We start from the raw sequence: 18,550 nt of genomic DNA, 5'->3' as shown, positions 1-18,550 counted from the left end.
CATGTTCCTACTCACCATCTCCACCAAGTCGCTGATTCACTCGCCCTGTTAACCCCCCCCCCCCCCCTCTTCCTCCACCACCTCCCGCTTCCTCCCTCACTGCCCCAATCTCCTAATCCAACACCATCCACTCTGGTGATTGGCATTACATCAACATTCTTTCTGTTTTTTTTCCCTCTTTCTCTTTCTTTCTGCTCTCTTCTCTCTCTCTCGTTCTCTCCATTCATTCATTCATCCCTCGCTGAGCAGGCAGTATTAAATCCAGTCGCCGTTCCTCCTATGTTCTAGCCATCTCCAGCGAGCGCTCCAAGTCATGTGACGAAGGACTCAACACGTTCAGAGAGGACGGACGATCCTTGTAAGTACTGCAGATCCCAGACACCTGATAGAAATTATATTTCACATTATTAATATTAACGACTCTTTGTTGTGATGTTATATTCAAGTAGGAGGCTTCCAAAAAGAGTGAAGAGCTTCTTCACAGATGGGGTGAGTTCCTCACTTTTTATTACTGCACATAAACTGACACGATCTGTAAATACTTTGCATGTTATCATAAAATTCAAAGACGAAGCTAAAATGCAAACAAATGCAACTAAATCATTATCAACCCACATTGAATTTAAACTAGTCATTTGTATTTATTTAACTAAGGCAATGAATTAATTATGGCAAACCAACATTAATATTTTTAAATGCGGTCATACAAAAAAATGTATGGATGGTTGCACAAACATCTAAAACAAGTTATTATAATCATTTTAATTCTCATTATCAAATTCAGGCTGAGGTTTTGAAGGAGTTTCAAATGACTTCTTCCTGCCACCGCCGAGCTACAGAGACACAAATCATATTAAACTTTTGTCATTAAAACCAGTGAGGTGTTTTTTCTGTGACACGCTGCCATAAAAGAGTCATAAAGTCTGAAATGAAGTGTTGGGACACGTGGCTTAAGTTTGCCAACGTTAAATATAATTTAACTACAGCTACAGTGAGCTGGTTACACTGGAACACTATGAGTGTGTCTTCTGTTATTACAGCTTTTTAAATCAGCTTTTTATTTGTGCAAGGAAAGGATTGTGTTATGTTTTAATAAAGCTTTTATCAGGTAATATTTGGCCATATACAAAGACACATAAAGGTGCGATAGCTGATAGTTGAACTGGTGGTTCGTCCGTTGCAAAATTCTGCAGTATGGAAACTACTGCAATCTTCTGCCAGGTCAGCATGAAGAGTACAGTTTTCTTTGAAACTGTTGCATGGTATTTTTAAAAGCAATTTTAAATTTAAACAATAATTAGCAACACAAAATAATATGCATTGATGTGTTTTTGCACATTATAAAAGAAGCTTGAGAATTAAAAAATAAACAGAAGGTGAAAACTAGCTGAAACCACTTTGTGAGCTTTGAAAACTAACTTTAAAAGAAAAAGTAAGATGCTTACTTTTGGTTTCTGTTAAAAAAAATGTTATACAACCAAAATAAAAAAAGACTAAAACTAACACTGAAACCAATAGAATCGAAACTAAAACGAAAGATTTTCAGATAATAAAAACTAACTTGAAATGAGAAAATCCGCTCTAAACACTAGCTAACTGAAAACAGAAAGTCAAGAAATTACCTGAAAACTTTTCCGATTGTGTTTCAGTCTCTGGACAACATCGGGACAGCGGAGGAGGTTCGGTCGAAACGTCACTCCACCTCGGAGCTGGGAAACATCACTTACAGCGATGTATGGCGAGAAGGATGGCTGCACTACAAGCAGATCCACACCGAGAAGGGCAAGGTGGGCAAATCGAGCTTGATTACAAGAGAAATCTGGAAAGCATAGCAAAGGAGTCGCATCACATCTCCTCTTTCCTTCACAGAAGGTAGGCAGCGCCATGCGTCCGTGGAAGCGTGTCTTTTCGGTTCTTCGCTCCCAATCGCTGTTCCTCTACAAGGATAAGCGGGAGGCGGTGCTTCGCGGAGCCACAATTGGAGGTTCGGCCGAGGATGAGCAGCCGATCAGCATCCAGGGCTGCCTGGTGGACATCGCGTACAGCGAGACCAAACGAAAGCACGCCCTCCGGCTGACCACCCAGGACTTCTGTGAGTACTTGCTGCAAGCGGAGGACCGGGAGGACATGCTGAATTGGATAAAGGTCATCGGGGAGAACAGCAAGATAGACAACGAGGTCAGAGAACACACTTTTACCGGGCAGATTTTCAATAACTGTATGCATTTAATATGTTCTCAGTGAAAACCTCAGACTCATAATGCAGGTGTGTTTATGTCTCGCAGGAGCTCGGCTTTTCCAGGCAGGCCCTCATTAATAAGAAGCTTAATGACTACAGAAAACAAAGGTGAGTCACCCGATCATGAATATTGCTGTCCTTTCTCCTCATCCTGCCTGGATATTCCCCTCCCACACACCAGAAAAATGCAGGTTAACTTAAATTGAAGTTAAATTTACTCTAACCTGTCCTGGATTTTTGCCACCGGACGAGCAGATACAGCTAAATTTAAATGAACCACAACAGTAATACCTACACTGTCTCTCTGTCTCCCCCTACAGTCCAGCTGTCAACAAGCCAGACTCCTCTCCCAAGTTGTCCCGTATGAAGCCTCCCTTCCTGCTCAATAAGACGGAGAACGCTGCTGGAGCGCCACGCTCGCCCAAACCAGAAGGCAAAGGTCAGTGTCGGGGAGACTCGAAGCCATCCACGCTGGCATTCGGCATTTGCTGAATCCTGGGCTCTAACTTTGTTACTGACTTTGTCTTCAAACTAATCTTGGAATCAAAACTATAAAGAATTAATTGGACCAATTATGAGTGTATTTGGAACTCCTCAAAGTTGTGAATAGCTCATCATTTAGTTGTCATATTCACTCTTGTTGTGGAGGCACCTTTAGTCAACTGCTTTGTTGTTTCTTCTCTTTTTTGTCCATATTATTTCAATATTTAATTATACCATGCTAACACAAAGCAACTATACATAAGACTGACCTAAAAAGTGCAACTCTTGCCCAAAGTAAGTACTAACCTTTTCAAATGTTTAGAGATTTTTTTTTAATCCCATTCTATTAAAGCAGTCTGCTGGTTTTCAAATCCTTTTTTATTTTTGTTTTAATGGGTGACAGCGTTTGGATAAGAAGGTGTTTAGTCAAACATGGAAGTTGCTAAGTTTCTGTTCAACCTGCCTACAGATGAGAGCAGCCCTCCCAAGTCTCCATGGGGAATTAACATCATGAAGAAAGCAAAGAAAGCTGGGCCCAAAGCTTTCGGTGTGAGGCTGGAGGAATGTCAACCTGGTACAAATAACAAGGTTAGCCACACTGACCTCTGTCACCACCTGAATGCGGTAAAACTGTTTTCCTTTTCCTTATTTTCTGTGATCACACGTTTCCGTGTCTCCTTCTGCAGTTCGTTCCAATGATTGTGGAGATCTGCTGTGGCCTCGTGGAGGAGATGGGTCTGGAATACACCGGCATTTACCGAGTCCCAGGGAATAACGCCATGGTGTCGCTGCTCCAGGAGCAGCTCAACAAGGGCGTGGACATCAACCCTGCAGAGGAGGTGCAGAAATATAAATATACATTCAGTCGTGTAAAAAAAAAAAAAAAAAAAAAAAAGTGCAGCCTCTTTCATTTCTGAGATTTTACATATCAGCACATAAAAAAATCATCTGGTGCTTCGTAGGTCTTAAAATAGCCTGTAAACGCAACCTCAGATGAACCTCAGTGCTGTAATTTATTTAGCAAAAAATAAGCCAAAATCCAGAAGCAGTAAGTACACACTTATTGCTTCACAGGTGCCAGGTGCTGCTAATTGAATGCACTTGATAAACTGATCATTAGCATTAGTTTGAGCGCCTCGTTTCCAAACAATTTGAAGTCTGTTATTGTCCAAGAGGTAGAAATGGAAAACCTTCAAGAGTCTTTCCAAAGATTGTTTGAAAAGATTCCAGGAAATTCCTCGATAACAATGTGAGAGGCTTCTAAAGTCATGCAGAAAACCATAACTTAAAGTTATTGCTCCTGAATGTGTTTCTACAAGCCTGCTGAATCATTGGGATCTGCTTTTTTTTTTTACATGATCATAGAAGGCAAGAATACTGTCGATCCTCAAAGAGAGGAAAAAAAGAAACAATTAACTGGCACTTTTAGTACAAAAGGTGATTGGTAACGATATCTGAGTCGTCTCTGTGTGCTCTGTCGTCTGCAGAAGTGGCAGGACCTCAATGTCGTCAGTAGCTTACTCAAATCCTTCTTCAGGAAACTCCCAGAGCCACTCTTCACCAACGGTGAGACCAACAGGTTCCAACATGCCATCGCAAAACATCGCTATGCAGCCTAATCACACAGCTTCATCTGACTTTTTATATCTTCTCATATCTTAACAGACAAGTACAACGACTTCATCGATGCCAATCGGATGGAAAATGCATCCGACAGACTGAAGACCATGAAGAAGTTGGTACGTGTTTACCCGCTTGGGTTAAGTGCGCGCAGAAGTCGGGCAGGTTAAACAGGTTTACGGTTTTGACGTTTCACTCTGTTTTCCTTTCATTTGTACAGATCCGCGACCTCCCAGATCATTATTACCACACTCTCAAGTTCCTGGTTGGTCACCTGAAGACTGTAGCCGACAACTCGGATAAAAACAAGGTGGGATAAAGGGAATTTGTAAATGCGGACGAAATGTATCACTGTTAAGTATTTGGTATTAATGCCATCAATATGTTCCTGGCGTCTCTAGATGGAGCCTCGTAACTTGGCTCTCGTGTTTGGGCCGACGCTGGTTCGGACGTCTGAGGACAACATGAAAGACATGGTCACTCACATGCCCGACCGCTACAAGATCGTAGAAACGCTCATACAACACGTGAGAGATGCAAACGCGCACGAACAGTATAAATCACTTACATCCTTAATAGTATCCAAGTCATGCTCAGTATTTCTTTCTCCGGCTTTCTTGCAGTGCACCTGGTTTTTCACTGATGAGCTAGACAAGGATGAGAAGGTATGCTTTCAAAGGCAATGATAGATGCTGCAACTGACAAAAAAAAAGTGCAGAATGTTTGGCACAAAGTTGCAAACACATTTAATTTTTAATCTTTGTGAAATTGGAAATTGTTGAGACATGCATTCAAAAGCAAATCATTCAAGACTTATTGACCTTTCTAGGAATCTTCTTCCAGTTTCAATAACTAATATTTCCCTAATGATAATTGTCTCATAAGTATGCAGCAGCCGCTACACTTGATCTCCAGAAATGGAGCTGAATTAATGATAGCTGCATTTGAGCTCTTGGCCTAGGGATTGAGATGCTAGCCACGTCCCCAATTTGAGTCTGTCTCACTCTGTTCTTCATTTGCTGTCATGTACTGCCCATAATAAAGACATAAAAGGCCCCTAAAACTACGGCGGATACTTAACAGTTTATGGATGCAATGCTCCGAGTTTTTAAAGTAAATCTACCCCGTCCCTGCAGACACCAGTGGACACGGAGGACGTGCAGCCCGCCCCCAACATCGACCACCTGCTCTCCAACATCGGCAGGACCGCTCTGCTCGGCGAAGCCTCGGGTGAGCACGCTGTTTACAGCTCCGCCTTTCTGTGACGAGCCGCACCAGTAGAACTGAGTTAGAATTAGTAAACGCGAAACGAATGCTGCTGCTTTTCATTTAAAGCTGGAAGTAGGTAATTCCTCACTTGTGTGTTGAATGTTGTGCGGCCAGGTTTGTCTAAAACAAGACAACAGTAATACATTTATAAATATTAAAAGAAACCAATGATCACCGAAGTTCCACTGAGAGGTTTTTACAATTAATCTGAAGGAATATATTTCTAGGACTAACAGATTGTGTTTGCTTAAAGGCAGTTGATAGAATTCCTGGCCTGATTCAGAATTCTCCTTGGAAGTTTGTCCCAGTTTAAAGTATGATTTCCCTACTTTCCAACAGAACTGGAAAGCAGCTCAAGGAATGAACATCCGTTAGCAGTTTGAGTGTTTCGGTGTTTGATAGTGTGCCTTTACTTCTCTTCTTTCTGCTGACCTCTTTTTTCCCCTCCATGTTGCTCACCTTTCACTTTCTCTGTACATTTCTGCATTTCTTTCTCTCAGCTGAGCCTGTGGAGCAGCCACTGCGGTAGGATGGCACTGTTTGTGTGTGTGAGTGTGTGTGCAACCAAATCAGTGCACCATACTGTGAAAGTAATAATAATGGGTGTGAGAGAGTGTGTGTGTGTGTGTGTGTGTGTGTGTGTTAGCGGTGGTGATGGTTTGTGTCTCCATGGTCTCCATTACCCTCCTGAAAGTCAGCGTCTCCCTCTCAGCGTCAGACTGAAGTCTCTGTAAAAACATGTCACTTAAATGTCGGCCCCAGTCTGACTAATGAATTAATGGATGACTGGATGCTCTCTGAGTGTTAAAGCTGCTTTATCTGACACCGGAGTGTAAACTGTGCTCTGTCACTGAGAGACAACTCCTTCACTGGTGGCCTGTGCCTTGCCGAGCACTGCGCTGCACTCATCCTACAGGCAATTTCGGTCTGTGTGGCCCCATCGTAAAAATCCTAACATCACTTCTGCCTGTAAAGGGACTCTGCATGGTGCTGTTTCATTGTTTCATTATCCCTTCAAAAGAAAATATTTTGTGTAAAAGCTTCAAGATGGCAGCTGGAAGCTCCCTCCTTGTAGCCAAAGTGAGTGCAGACGTAACAGGAAGTCTGTTTAGCTTGGGGTGGACTCACAGGGACGTGTCCTCTCATGTATTATCGGCACAGTGTGAACTAGGAATGTCTAATGTGGCACTGGTATATATGGTAACAAGCGAAGCATCTCATATTATTATCTTTTAAAAAGAATATATGCAAAATAAGGTTATAAGGAAAATTACATTCACAGTTTGTTCCGTACTTGCTTGTCAAACTGTAAAGTTGCTATGTAGAGCAACATATAACTGTATTTGAGTCAGGACTACTATAGTCTGTTCTGAGGTTTCCTAACAGCCAGCCTGCATACAAGCAGGAAGAGCAGCAGACCTGGCTTCAGTTGCAAAGGATGTGATACTCATATAGTCAAACACATTGCAAAAAGAACAGCTGGGGTGGAGATGGGTTGCAAAGCGGCTTAAATTATGCACGTTATATGAGATTTGCCTAGAAATGTATCAGCTGATGTAGGCTTGAGATCAGTTAATCTGCCAGGGCTGCACTTGAGCTTCACTTTGCCTTACCCCTGAGATCTAAGTTATCATCAGTGATGATCCTAGCTTTCACTTGAACCCTGTGCTACTAGAATGTCTTTTCAGTCAAGGCCAAAGAAAAATCCCAATTTTTTCCAAAAAGTACTTTTTGCTTGTCTCCAAACATAGGGTTAGGGTTCAAAGGTCGGACTGGGATCATCACCAGTGATGGTATGGAGAGAATACTCAAGTATCCTACCCATCAAATTCATATTTAACATGTGTAATATCCTAATAACGTATACCAAATCTATACTAATCAACAGAATTATACAGACGAAAACAAAAAAAATGTTCAAGAAGAAACAACAGAAATCCTGCGATCCTCACATTAGAAAAGTTCAGATGAAAACGATTCAAAAGGGTCGTCTGTTAATATTTACCGTATTTCCCGGACTACAAAGCGCACCTGAATATTAGCCGCACAAGCTAAAATCAGGGGAAAATCCTGTTTTGTACATACATTAGCCGCACCTGACTAAAGGCCGCAGGTGTTTCAATGTTGACTTATCATATGTAAGAGAATATGCACAAAGGGAATTGTCAGGAAAGAGATGGCTGTTTGGAGACACACCCCTTTTATTAATATTTTGAAAAACAAGTTATGGGTACATATTTGCATAACCTTTTAGGTATATGTACAAGTAGCGGTAATTACAAGTAGGAAACATGTACTGTGCTTCATAAATGAGTAACAAATGTAGTACATAACAATAACCTACAGCACACCAGAAAAATAGATTCGGACTACCTTTTAGGCTCAGGTGCAGCGACACGGCTTTAACAAGAAGAAAAGTCAGTCATTCACCACCATCTTCCTGCCCACTAAAACCACCAAAGTCCTCTTCTCCAGTGTCGGATACAAACAGGCTCAGGATGGCTTCGTCATCCACTCTCAGCTTCTTTCCTTCGTTGTCACTTTCAAAACCAAAGAAATCCTCGTTGTCAGTGTCAGAGTCGAACACCCTCAGAAGGGCCGTGGCGGTGTCCTCCTCTCCATCATGCAGCATTCAGCCCTTCGAAATCCGTTGGTGATCATTGATGTTTTCACACTTTTCCACGCTGTCAGATTCCACCGGTGGAGTTGAGCATAACTTGCTTTTCGCATTGTTTTTCGCGCTACTTATACGGCACTATGTTGTCTGGCGGATGGACACGTGACCAACACACCACTCTTGAACCCCGATACTGTGTGTCTGATCACATGCCCTTCCGCCAGGCAACGTAGTGCCGTACAACAGCGGAACAAACAAAACAAATCGTCTTACGATATGACAAAAATCATGGACAATCCATAGAAAAGCCGCACCTGACTAAAAGCCGCAGGGTTCAAAGCTTGTGGGAAAAGTAGCGGCTTATAGCCCGACAATTACGGTAATTGTTTCTGTCTATAAAGTCCGCTCATAGCTGTCGCCATAGTTAACTTAAGAGGCCAGATTTTCAATAATAGAACTCAGGTGTTGTTGGTTTTATGGGTGATTTACAAAAGTTGTTTTCAAAATCCAGGCGCAGTCGGTTCATTTCTTACTTTGCTCTCTAATTGTAAATAGTGACAGTAGTTTCTTTATATGCTAAAGCCAGTTTGGGCTGGCATAATGCGTTAGTAATGCGTTAGTAATGCATTAGTAATGCGTTAGTAATGCATTAGTAATGCATTAGTAAAAACTGCGTTGGTCCTATGTGTATCAGAATTGTAGTGGGTAAGTGATGTTAGTGTAGCAGTAAGAAAGGCTGTGTCACATTTTGAATGTCATCACTAGCTTTCTAGTAAACAAGAGAACTTCTCTAAGCTGAGCAGAAAATACACTGACGTGGTCATTACTGCTGAGTCCCTGAGAAACAGCTCCATCCAGAAAACCTTACCAACCCTCCCCGGTTTCTCAAGAGATTTGGGTGTTCCCTTTACTACGATACATGAAAGACAAATCCAGGGCTTCATTCCTGCATTCATTTGTGAGGATTGCGTTTCTTTTCGTACTGCTTCTTTCACTGACCGATGCCATCCGTGTTTTTCGTGATGTCATCAGTGTGTGCCGTGATTTTTCTAATGAGGTTTCTCCTCCAACACCAAACCCTGCTTCCCCCCCCCCCCCCCAATCATTGTTTTCCCTGAACACAACTCCAGTGTGTGATTCAGTGTTTTTGTCCTTGTTATGGTCCGAGGCCACAGAGGAAAACAAGTTCCTTTAAAAATCCATCACAGGAATTGGAGATACAACTGCAGCTGCACTGCTCACTGCAGAATAAACCGTTGTATAGAGATGCAATTGTGATTTTTTTATTTTTTTTTTCATTTAAGGTTAAGGAGCAGAACATCACATGCATAAATTGAATCCAATCAAAACTGTTCAATCTGCATCTGCCAGGTCATTGTCGACCCCTTTATAGGCGCTTAGTTAACTTGCACTCTTTTAACAAAATGTTCCTCTACAAGAAAATAGAGTCTAATGCTGTCAAAATGTATTAGACCTTATAGGAAATCTAACATCTTCTTGTTTATGAAAATGGTTTCCTATTTGTTATGTGACCAAACAAAACTAACCCTAACCCCAGACAGGTTGCCATGACCTCGGCATTAGGAGGTTAATCTGAGTCCCTGAAGCATCCATCACCATAAAAACAGCACAGAATGAACCACTGCCTGCAACATGTGAAGTACTGATTAAACTTTTTGCAGTTTTCTGAGAATAAACACAATTTTATCCAAAAATTAGCCGCACGTTAAGACGCAATGTCCCAGGCGGTGTTGTCCACTTTGCACCTGATGGAAAACAACCTGCTTCATAGCAAAATCAGCATTAAAGTCTGTAGGAACATACAGGGAGCAGTGCAGGAGCAGTTATTTTATTTATTGTTGTTTTTTTCCTTTTAAAAAATAAGTGATGATCACAGCAACTCCCTCTGTGTCCTCCACCATGACTGTTCTGGCCTTTTGTTTACTTCGTCCGTTCTGACCCACAAATGTCTCCATTTCCTTTTCCCCAGATTCAACCAACAGTGATTCAGCGAAATCAAAGGTAACCTCCCCTCACATGAAGCAAGCCTGATTGTCCAACCTCCTGCACGCACAGATTCAGCAGTAATATTTCCTGCTTTTTCAGGGGTCATGGGGGTCAAAGAAGGACCTCACAGCCAAGGAATTCCTGGCTCTGTCCATCATGTCAGCGGTTACTGGCCGCAAACGCAGGAAGCGCCATAACGCCCGCCGCGTGGGCAGCAGCACCGACGACGACTCTGAGCATGAGCCGATCAAAGCTGGACATTTAGGGGCAGGAGAGGAAGAGGAGGTGGAGTCGCCAGTAGGAGACACTGCTCCTCGAGCAGAGGGAGAGGAGGATGATGACGAAGAGGAAGAAGAGGACGAGGAGGAGGAGGATGAGGAAGTTGCAGAGAGCGGAGTGAAAGAGGAGCGACAAGAGGAGCCGGCCGTTAAACCCAATCGGTTGTCCTGTAAAGTGGAAGAGGAGGCGGGAGGAAGGCAGGCAGCCATGTTAAACGAGGAGGAGGAGGTGCAGGCGGAGGTGAAGGGGCCTCAGTGGCGAGCTCCAGAGGATGCTCGCTCTATAGTTTCAGGTTACTCCACCCTCTCTACTTTAGGGCGGAGCTTGGGATCTGAGGGGAGGGGGGACGATGCTGATGATGAACACAGCGAGCTGGTGAGCGAGACAGATAATGAGAGCGGCTTCGCCTCGCGCTCTCTTACACAGGAGAGACCCGATAAACACCCGGCGCCACCTGTAAACACGCAGCTGCTGGCGCCGCCGCGAAGCTTTCTCTACACACACTACAAAAGCCCCGCTCTGTCAACCAGTAACATTCTCACCCCACCCACTTCCCTCACACAGAGACCAGACTCCACAGAGAGGAGCGACGGAGGGGCCCGCTCCACCACACCTTCTTCCTCCTCCTTCTCGTCCTCCTCCACCACTCACAGACTGCACTCGCGGCCTTCCTTTAACTCCCACAAGCTGATCCAGTGCGACACTCTGGCCAGGAGGAAGCTGAAGTCTGAGAAAAACAAGACTCGCTCCCCGGACCTGATGGAGTCTCCCGAGGGCACGGCTCCATCTGAGGGCTCCGGCTCAGGAACGGAAGGTGCACCCACAGCAAAGAGGGATACCTCCAGAACCAACACTTCCTCAGGCAGCAGCCAGGAGAGTCTGCGCCCAGCCCGACCCAAGCCTGCCGTGCTGCCCAGCGAGGCCGCTTCCTTCACTCCGACCGGCCCGGGCGGGAAGTCGCTGGCCGATCAGGTCCGCGCCCGACTGCTAGGCTCAGCTGACAACCTGCACCGCGTCGGACTGCGGAAACCACCGTCACCCGAGACGCGCAGGAAGAAGCGGGCTTGGCGCAGACACACTGTGGTGGCTTCCCCGACTGAGATGTCCGATAAGAGACCCCAGCTGATTGTCAGCGATTTCCCCTTATCTCCTAACAATCAAAACCAGGTCAAAACACAAGGGCTGCCTCGGGATGCAGAAGGTCTTGACCAAGGACCGGCTACACGTCAAGCACCCACCTCCAATTTCCACCAGTACCTTTGAACCCTGACCCCAACCACCGCTCCAAGAAAAGAGGCCAAAGCTGCTGATTCTCAGTTTGTGCGTAAGGATGGGGGAGTGGATGTCCAGCTGAGCTGCTGACGGCCTGCAGGTCAGTAAACTGGCAGCAGTGCAAACGGGGATGTGGTTGGTGGACAGGTGAAAAACGGCCCACCTTATTTGTTGTTGTTGTTGTTGTTGTTGTTTTTTTACTTTTCATTGAGCTCCATTTGCATGGCAGGGTGCGTTCCAGTGTTGCCAAAGCTTTCATTTTCTTTTTCCTTTAAGTGTGCTCTTATAGAAATGATAGGACAGAGACACAAACAGACGTCATCACGGTCGATGTAAGAGCCAAGAATTCTGATTCGTGTAACAACTGAGCATCCCTCGTCTTCTCTTCCTTCCTGTCTGGATCACAGATGACGTAAATTAAAAGTTTAATCGACCAGACGAGGATGCTGAAATGCAGCTTCTACAGTTATTAAAAAAAAAAAAAAAAAATCATATAAAACCATTTCAGGAGGGCAAACAACTGATTCTTCATATCAGTCTTCCTAACGTTTCCCCTCTGACCATTCACACTGTAAAACTCCACCAAACTTCAGCTCACATGAAATGCAGTTGTCTCCCTCTACTTGTTAATAATGTTTATGTGTGTTTGCCCAAAAATATTTGTGACCATGTCTAAACGTGCAGGTGTTTGTGTTAAACGATTTTTGTAACATTTGTACAAAGCCTTGTTAAGTTAACCCTGTAAATATAAATATTATGTTATAATATTTGTTTGTACTTTTTTTTTTTTTTAGGTCTTTTTTTTAAGGTTTACAAAAGTGCAAATAAGTGCACAGTTGTTTTTTTGTTTGGTTTTGTTTTCAAGATGTTACTTGAAATGTTTCCCTTAATATATTATTTGTTTTTGTTTTATATTCAATATATATATATATATTAAATATATATATTTTGTATTAAAGTAAAATTTATTGCAATTTCACCTCTTGGGTGTACCTGTTTAAAGGAGACGAGATAAACACGACTAAACGTATTCCTTATTTCCTCATAGATGGCCTTTCTGATTCACAGCACTGTGCAGGAAACCTTTATCTCACGAGATAAGTCTTATAATAAAGATTATCTCGTGGCTAGTTACACAAAATGTACACAACACTCTGTAGTAACAACATGTAGCAAGTTCTGAATTTTAATCAGGTAATTATTATGTGATATCGGACAGTTTGCAGACAGCTGATCATGCCACCAGGGCTTCAAGTCTGGCATTACTGAGCATTGCCTCAACAGATCAGCTCATATTCACTGAACACAGGAGCTCAAAAGAAGATGCCTGACAGTGTTTAACAGACTGGTGTAGGATTTTTTTTTTTTTTTTTTTTTTGGTGTTTTCAGCACACAAGGTCAGGTTCTAATAAATCTTCCCTGAGTGGGGAAATGGTACGTTGGAGGAAATGAAAAAAGAAGAACAAGAGTCTGTTGTTTCTGTCTCGTCTTGACCGCAGAACCAATTTGCAGTAGCGAAAAAAACACGACCCGAGCGAGAGGTGCAAATTCAGAAGTCACAAAAGGCTTGCTTGTTTCCCTGCGACCAAATAATAACCCAGTGAAAGAGAAGAAGAATGATAATAATAAATAGGTTCTAGTCTCGTCTTACCTCAAGGTTTTTTCTACAAGTGCCTGATTTCTGGAATGTGTTTTTGTTCTGCAGTGCCATGCTCGGTTCTTATCCTTCCATTTCCTTTTGTTATTTCTGGGTCTCCTCCCCTCCTCTGCTGTGGTTGACGGTATAATTGAGGCACTGACCCAAAGATGTGTACATTAAATGCAAGCAGTCTAACAGAGAGGCTGTACAAAACAAAATAAAAGAAAGAAAAGTAAAGCACACTTCAAGCCAAGGACACTTCTATGCACTCCCTTTGCCTTTAACAGAGGAGGGGAAAAGCATAGTATTCTCTCAGCTGCTTCTTTTGTTTTTTTAACAAACTGAGGTCACCTCTCTATGCCTAATAATCCACAGTGTGTGAATAAGGTACACCTAACACACCCCCACCCTACAACTGCATTAGGTCATGCCAGACAGCATCCAGTTTCCTAAAGATGAACAAAAACCTCATCAAAGGGAAACGTCGACAGTCTGAAATGTGATTTTACCTTTTGTGTCGTTGTTGTATTTTAAAAGAGTTTCTTTTTTTTGTACATACTATCTTAATATGTAACATATTGTATTGTGTACATTTGGAATTGCTTTCGAGTATGACTAATATGAAAAATGACTGGACTAAAAGAAAAAAACAAATAAAAAAACATGGTTGTCCGCCTGAACTCATTTCCCTCGTGGCTGTGTGCTTAAAAGCAGGTTATATGATGTAAATAAACAGAACTATGTTTAAAAAAAAAATGTGTTTGCGTTTGTGACTTTTGTGTGTGCGCAAAACACATTTTTTACAGTGGAGATGTGCCTCACATTTTGCAGCGCGGGCATCTTAAAATAGGAGCTGACTGGCTCCCCCTAGAGGCTTGAAGAGGAATAAGACATAAAGGGAAACGGAATCTGGAGTGTTGAGGGTCTTTATTTTAATTTATGGGAATGTTTAAATATTTATGGATTCTGTGAGTAGTAGCTATAATAATGGGATTCTATTAAAACGGATGACCCCACCAAAGTAAAGACACACTTTTCATCACATTCTTAGGCTTTGCAAATGAGCAGCACTTCTCACATGATCAGTAACCAACCTTGTCTGCATGGCTGTCCACAGGCTCTTCAGGAACAAGTCTCACCACTCGCCAGACATTTTGGAACCCCCTTTAGGCATTTATTTGCAAGATATTTCTAAATTAACTTAATAAAAATTTAAGTTACACCTCTACCACTATCTACCCTGCTACATAATTATCCCATCGATTGCAAAACAAATCTCTGGGTGCCATGTCTCTTTGTATCAGGCCTGCCTAAACTTGTGAAGTTACTAATTTTAACTGGGGGCGGGGTGTAAATATATATGTGATTGGTAGCTGTAATGATGAGAAAATTCATTATCAAGTCAGAATAAAGACACGATTTTCTGCAGATCCTTGACTTGCAAAAATAATAACCACAGTGTGTCTGTATTACAACCTAGAAAATTTAGTAAAATAAACAATAAAATCCCACTTGCATGTCTTCCTGTATACCTCCGAGTGGACTAAGCTTTCATAAAGAGCATCTCATCCATATCCCATCCCCCCTTCTCATGTAGTCTTCCATTCAGAGGCCACTGATGCCTTGTGTCTGGCCCATATCGGAATCCTTGCAAGAAATCTGACCAAAGCCACTGACAGCAGCTCCTAGCTGCAGCTTCCTGTGTTTGAGGACAGGCTGAACAACACATGGCAGTCTGATTCAGAACTTCAATTTTTATATTATTTTATTGGAACTAAAAGGTTAACACACAACTGTTAAAATGTTCACGCTGAAGTCTTTTTTTTTTTTTTTTTGCAAAAAAGTATCTGAAAGGATGGCCCAATTAGCTGCAAGTTCTTCTTGTTCAGTTTCTGGAGGGGGGAGAAAAATAATCCGACATACAATATTTGCTCTTAAAATTAAAAACAGAACAGTTTATGTCAATGGATACCTACAAAGTTGAGCAGAGGAACAAACGGAAATTTCTTTTCAAATACCTCTTTATAAAAAAAGGAAAAAAGAAAAAAAAAAAGAAATCAAATTTGAAATATTTACAATTCTCCTTGAAAACAATAACCGAATGGGACATTAACAGCTCAAATAGAAAGTGAAACGTCAAATATTTACTTATTTTGTCCAGGTGACAAACTGCTTACAGAAAAACTTATGATAAATTCTTTTAAAAATGCAGTAGTCCCATGTTTTACCTTATCCAAAGGATTTTAATTTGTAGCGACCTGGCCCCTGTCCTTGCTGGGCTGGCTCTTCAGGAGCAGCTCCATGTTTTGGGCTTTCAGTCTCTCCAGTTCCTTCTCCATCTCTTTGACCCGGACCGAGCAGTTCTGACCCCCGGGCTCCACGGCGCGTCTCAGCCGGTTGTTCTCCTCCTCCAACCGGGACATGCACTTCTCCAGCTCCAGGTACTCCTTGACCAGCTCCTGCTTGGTCATATTCTGCAGGCTCTCGACGTGATACATCTCGTAGGTCTCGGAAAAGTCTCTTTGGAGGAACTCTCCACCCGCGTTCCCGGGCCTCCCGATGCCATCGCTGCCCCCGCCGCTGCCGTCATCGTAGTCCTGGTCCTCGTTTTCCAAGACCTCATCCTCGCTGCCAGTGTCCTCCATGCAAACCCCGACCCCAGAAGGCCGCCTGACCCCCATCTGGGTGTTGAGGTCGGGTTCCTCTCGGTCGTGCTCGTCCATCAGGAACTGAGTTGTGTTGTAAGGGGCAACCGGGAGCCCTTTGGCGAACATTTCCTCTCTTATGCGCGAAGCTCTGGCAGTCTCCTTCTCTTCTAGGGCTTTCTTTTCCTCCCAGGAAAGTTTGTTATACGGCTTCCAGTGGCGCTTCTTCTTGGAGGTCCTGCGCCTGTGCCTTTTCTTGCCTAGACGCGCATCTAAGCCCGTATCAGAGTCGATGTGCAAACTATCCACTTGTACCTGCAGCCGTCTGTCTTGGGCGTTTTTTCCCTGTGTGGTGTGGTGGTCTCCTGTCGCTCCTTGGATGCTGCGTTTCTGATGAGGCTGAGTTGAAATCGGGCACTTCTGGACCTCGTTTCCGGCTGCTAACCCAGGGCACACCTCCCTCTGCCCGCCTTTCATTTGCCGTAACTTGTCTGTGTTGATATCCTCGCAGTTCTCCGCCCGCTGCTCCTGCTTATGCTCGCTCTGTCGCCCCCTGTCGCCGTTTTGTGGTCCATCATGGTTTCTAGCTGGGAGATGCTCCAACGCGTCTCCACTGCTCCCACCTGAAGGGCTGGCTGAAGTTTTCAGGTGATGGGTCGTCTCCTCTGGCTCAGTCATCCTGGTGTTCCGCTCCTATGGCTCCACTTTAGCACATTTTAGATGATATTCATGCTCCCGTGACTGAGTTTTAAAGTTCGTTAAAAAGACGTTAATTTGAACAAAAATATTCTACAATCTCGCGTAATCAATAAAGAAACTTTTGAGATTGTTTGCGTTTGTAAACAAACGCGCGCAAAGTAAAAGTAAACTTCCGAACAGTAAACACTTGTTACTCCTCCAAGGGTTTGTCAGAGCAACTGTCGCTAACTACCATTAACTGTTTCGATGCTGTCAGAGTTATCGTTAACCCGGAGACAGCGTTCCGCCGTCACAACAGTGTCCAGTGTGCCGCTCAAGAAGAGGGAGCTCGTGTTTATATACCAGCTCCGCCTCTACCCGTGCGCATGCTACTGCTTTCAACTCCTGATGGATTGTGGGGTATGACGTTTTCGTTTCGGCGAAGCCTTGGCGGAGACCTTCGCACCAAACTACATAGCCCACAAGTCTACCATAACTGGCGAGCTTCTTGACCAATCAATTAAGAGGATCTCGAGTCCGCTAAAGCCTACCCTACTCTTTGTTGATTGGACCAGAGAATAATTTTGCTGTTGCTAAGCTCAAGGTATTTTCTGATTGGGCAGATCAATAGTCAATCACAGGACCGTAATCCACGCAAAGAAAGCAGTCCCGGGCATTTTACGGACGCTACTATTTACAAATGAAGGGGTTGTGTTTGCAATTGAAGAACTAAAAGTTAATCTGTTTACATTTGAAATAAGTGATTTGCAAACTGGAGCAAATATGCGTGGTTTAAACACACAATAATAGGCTTTGTTTTTATTTACTCATCCAGCCAACATAGGACAAAATTACCCATACAATTAACCCCCCCTGTATTTTAAGCTACAACAACAAACTGTCTTGCGGAATCTAGTCCGTCTTCGACGTTCATTTGAGAAACTAAGTAAATACAGCTTATTCAAAACATAAATTTTTGTACATGTCAGCTGCCATAAAAATGCGTTGCTCAGGCGCCATTTAAGAGATTGAATGTTTCCGTGTCAAAAGTCTCTTCTGTGCGGAGTGATATGTTGTGGGGCAGAGGGCCAGGGGAACTCTGGAATCAGCGTAAACAAACGACATTTATTGTGAAGCTGCCGTGGAGACCGCTGTTCCGAACCCCTCGTTGTTAAAGGGTGGGTCAGGCGATCTCACACTTGCTCAATAATCCTATTAGCAGTTGACGAAGTGGTGTAGATCAGCGTTTGAGTTTTTCCGCGGAGCCAACGTTCTGATACGCAGTGTTAGTTTTACACTGTTGTCTCGTGTTAACGGCTAAGGAGACGCTAGCTAGCTAACGTTAGCCAAACGTTAGCCAACGGGCGCTACGTGTCGTGGCTCCCAAACTAAACACTACACTACTCCACATACATACGAAGCCATACGTACTACAACAAAAATAAACTTAACGTTTAACTCATTGGTCACAGAAAACGCTCCTAGTCGGTCTGAGTATGACGAAAAACGCCATACTGCACTAAAGCTAGGTAAGCTAACGTAAGTTAGCGTACGCTACCGTGTAGCGATAATATAAAAAGTATTAAACCATGAGTGATAGACCGTTTTTAAATAAAATTGTTTGGCTTGTGTCAGTTTGTCGATTCAACTGCAGCAAAGCAACTACAATGCGCTGTGCTACTGGTAATGATAGCCATCTGCTAACTAGGCCAACGTGTTCATATGGGGCCCGCGTAATTCCTGGGCTGTTTTATTCCGATGTGATTTTCTCGTTTCACTAAAGCGATTAGTGTACACATTTC

At 43.3% G+C, this 18,550-nt stretch overlaps 2 protein-coding genes across 14 annotated transcripts in view; one reads left to right on the top strand and one right to left on the bottom strand.

Moving 5' to 3' along the window:
• The window catches only part of arhgap23a (Rho GTPase activating protein 23a), a 69,137-nt gene extending 54,956 nt beyond the window's left edge, over positions 1-14,181 (top strand). For 6 of the 13 annotated variants that reach the window (XM_080906446.1, XM_080906455.1, XM_080906444.1 and 3 more), the window contains 16 exons: positions 250-358; positions 447-489; positions 1,650-1,787; positions 1,870-2,178; positions 2,286-2,347; positions 2,560-2,678; positions 3,192-3,310; positions 3,409-3,561; positions 4,210-4,288; positions 4,388-4,461; positions 4,563-4,652; positions 4,744-4,869; positions 4,966-5,007; positions 5,479-5,572; positions 10,219-10,250; positions 10,335-14,181. In XM_080906446.1, coding sequence (XP_080762572.1) covers positions 250-358; positions 447-489; positions 1,650-1,787; positions 1,870-2,178; positions 2,286-2,347; positions 2,560-2,678; positions 3,192-3,310; positions 3,409-3,561; positions 4,210-4,288; positions 4,388-4,461; positions 4,563-4,652; positions 4,744-4,869; positions 4,966-5,007; positions 5,479-5,572; positions 10,219-10,250; positions 10,335-11,777 — 3,032 coding nt within the window. In that variant the 3' untranslated portion in view covers positions 11,778-14,181. Of the gene's footprint in view, positions 1-249; positions 359-446; positions 490-1,649; positions 1,788-1,869; positions 2,179-2,285; positions 2,348-2,559; positions 2,679-3,191; positions 3,311-3,408; positions 3,562-4,209; positions 4,289-4,387; positions 4,462-4,562; positions 4,653-4,743; positions 4,870-4,965; positions 5,008-5,478; positions 5,573-6,111; positions 6,137-10,218; positions 10,251-10,334 lie in introns of all 13 variants that reach the window. The other 7 variants (XM_080906453.1, XM_080906445.1, XM_080906449.1 and 4 more) reach the window with 4 other exon arrangements.
• Positions 14,182-15,172: 991 nt separating this feature from the next.
• hexim1 (HEXIM P-TEFb complex subunit 1) lies at positions 15,173-17,086 on the bottom strand. Its single transcript, XM_080904838.1, has one exon. The coding sequence runs from the start codon at positions 16,746-16,748 to the stop codon at positions 15,669-15,671; it is 1,080 nt and encodes a 359-aa protein (XP_080760964.1). The 5' UTR covers positions 16,749-17,086; the 3' UTR covers positions 15,173-15,668.
• Between the last annotated feature and the right edge of the window lie 1,464 nt (positions 17,087-18,550).

This window comes from Rhamphochromis sp. 'chilingali', assembly GCF_963969265.1.
Source record: "Rhamphochromis sp. 'chilingali' genome assembly, chromosome: 15".
Classification (NCBI taxonomy): Eukaryota; Metazoa; Chordata; class Actinopteri; order Cichliformes; family Cichlidae; genus Rhamphochromis; species Rhamphochromis sp. 'chilingali'.
This window is presented reverse-complemented; position numbering and strand designations above follow the sequence as displayed.

Coding starts and splice junctions, on each gene's coding strand:
- hexim1 (XM_080904838.1), bottom strand. CDS start 16,748: ATGACTGAGCCAGAGGAGACGACCCATCACCTGAAAACTTCAGCCAGC.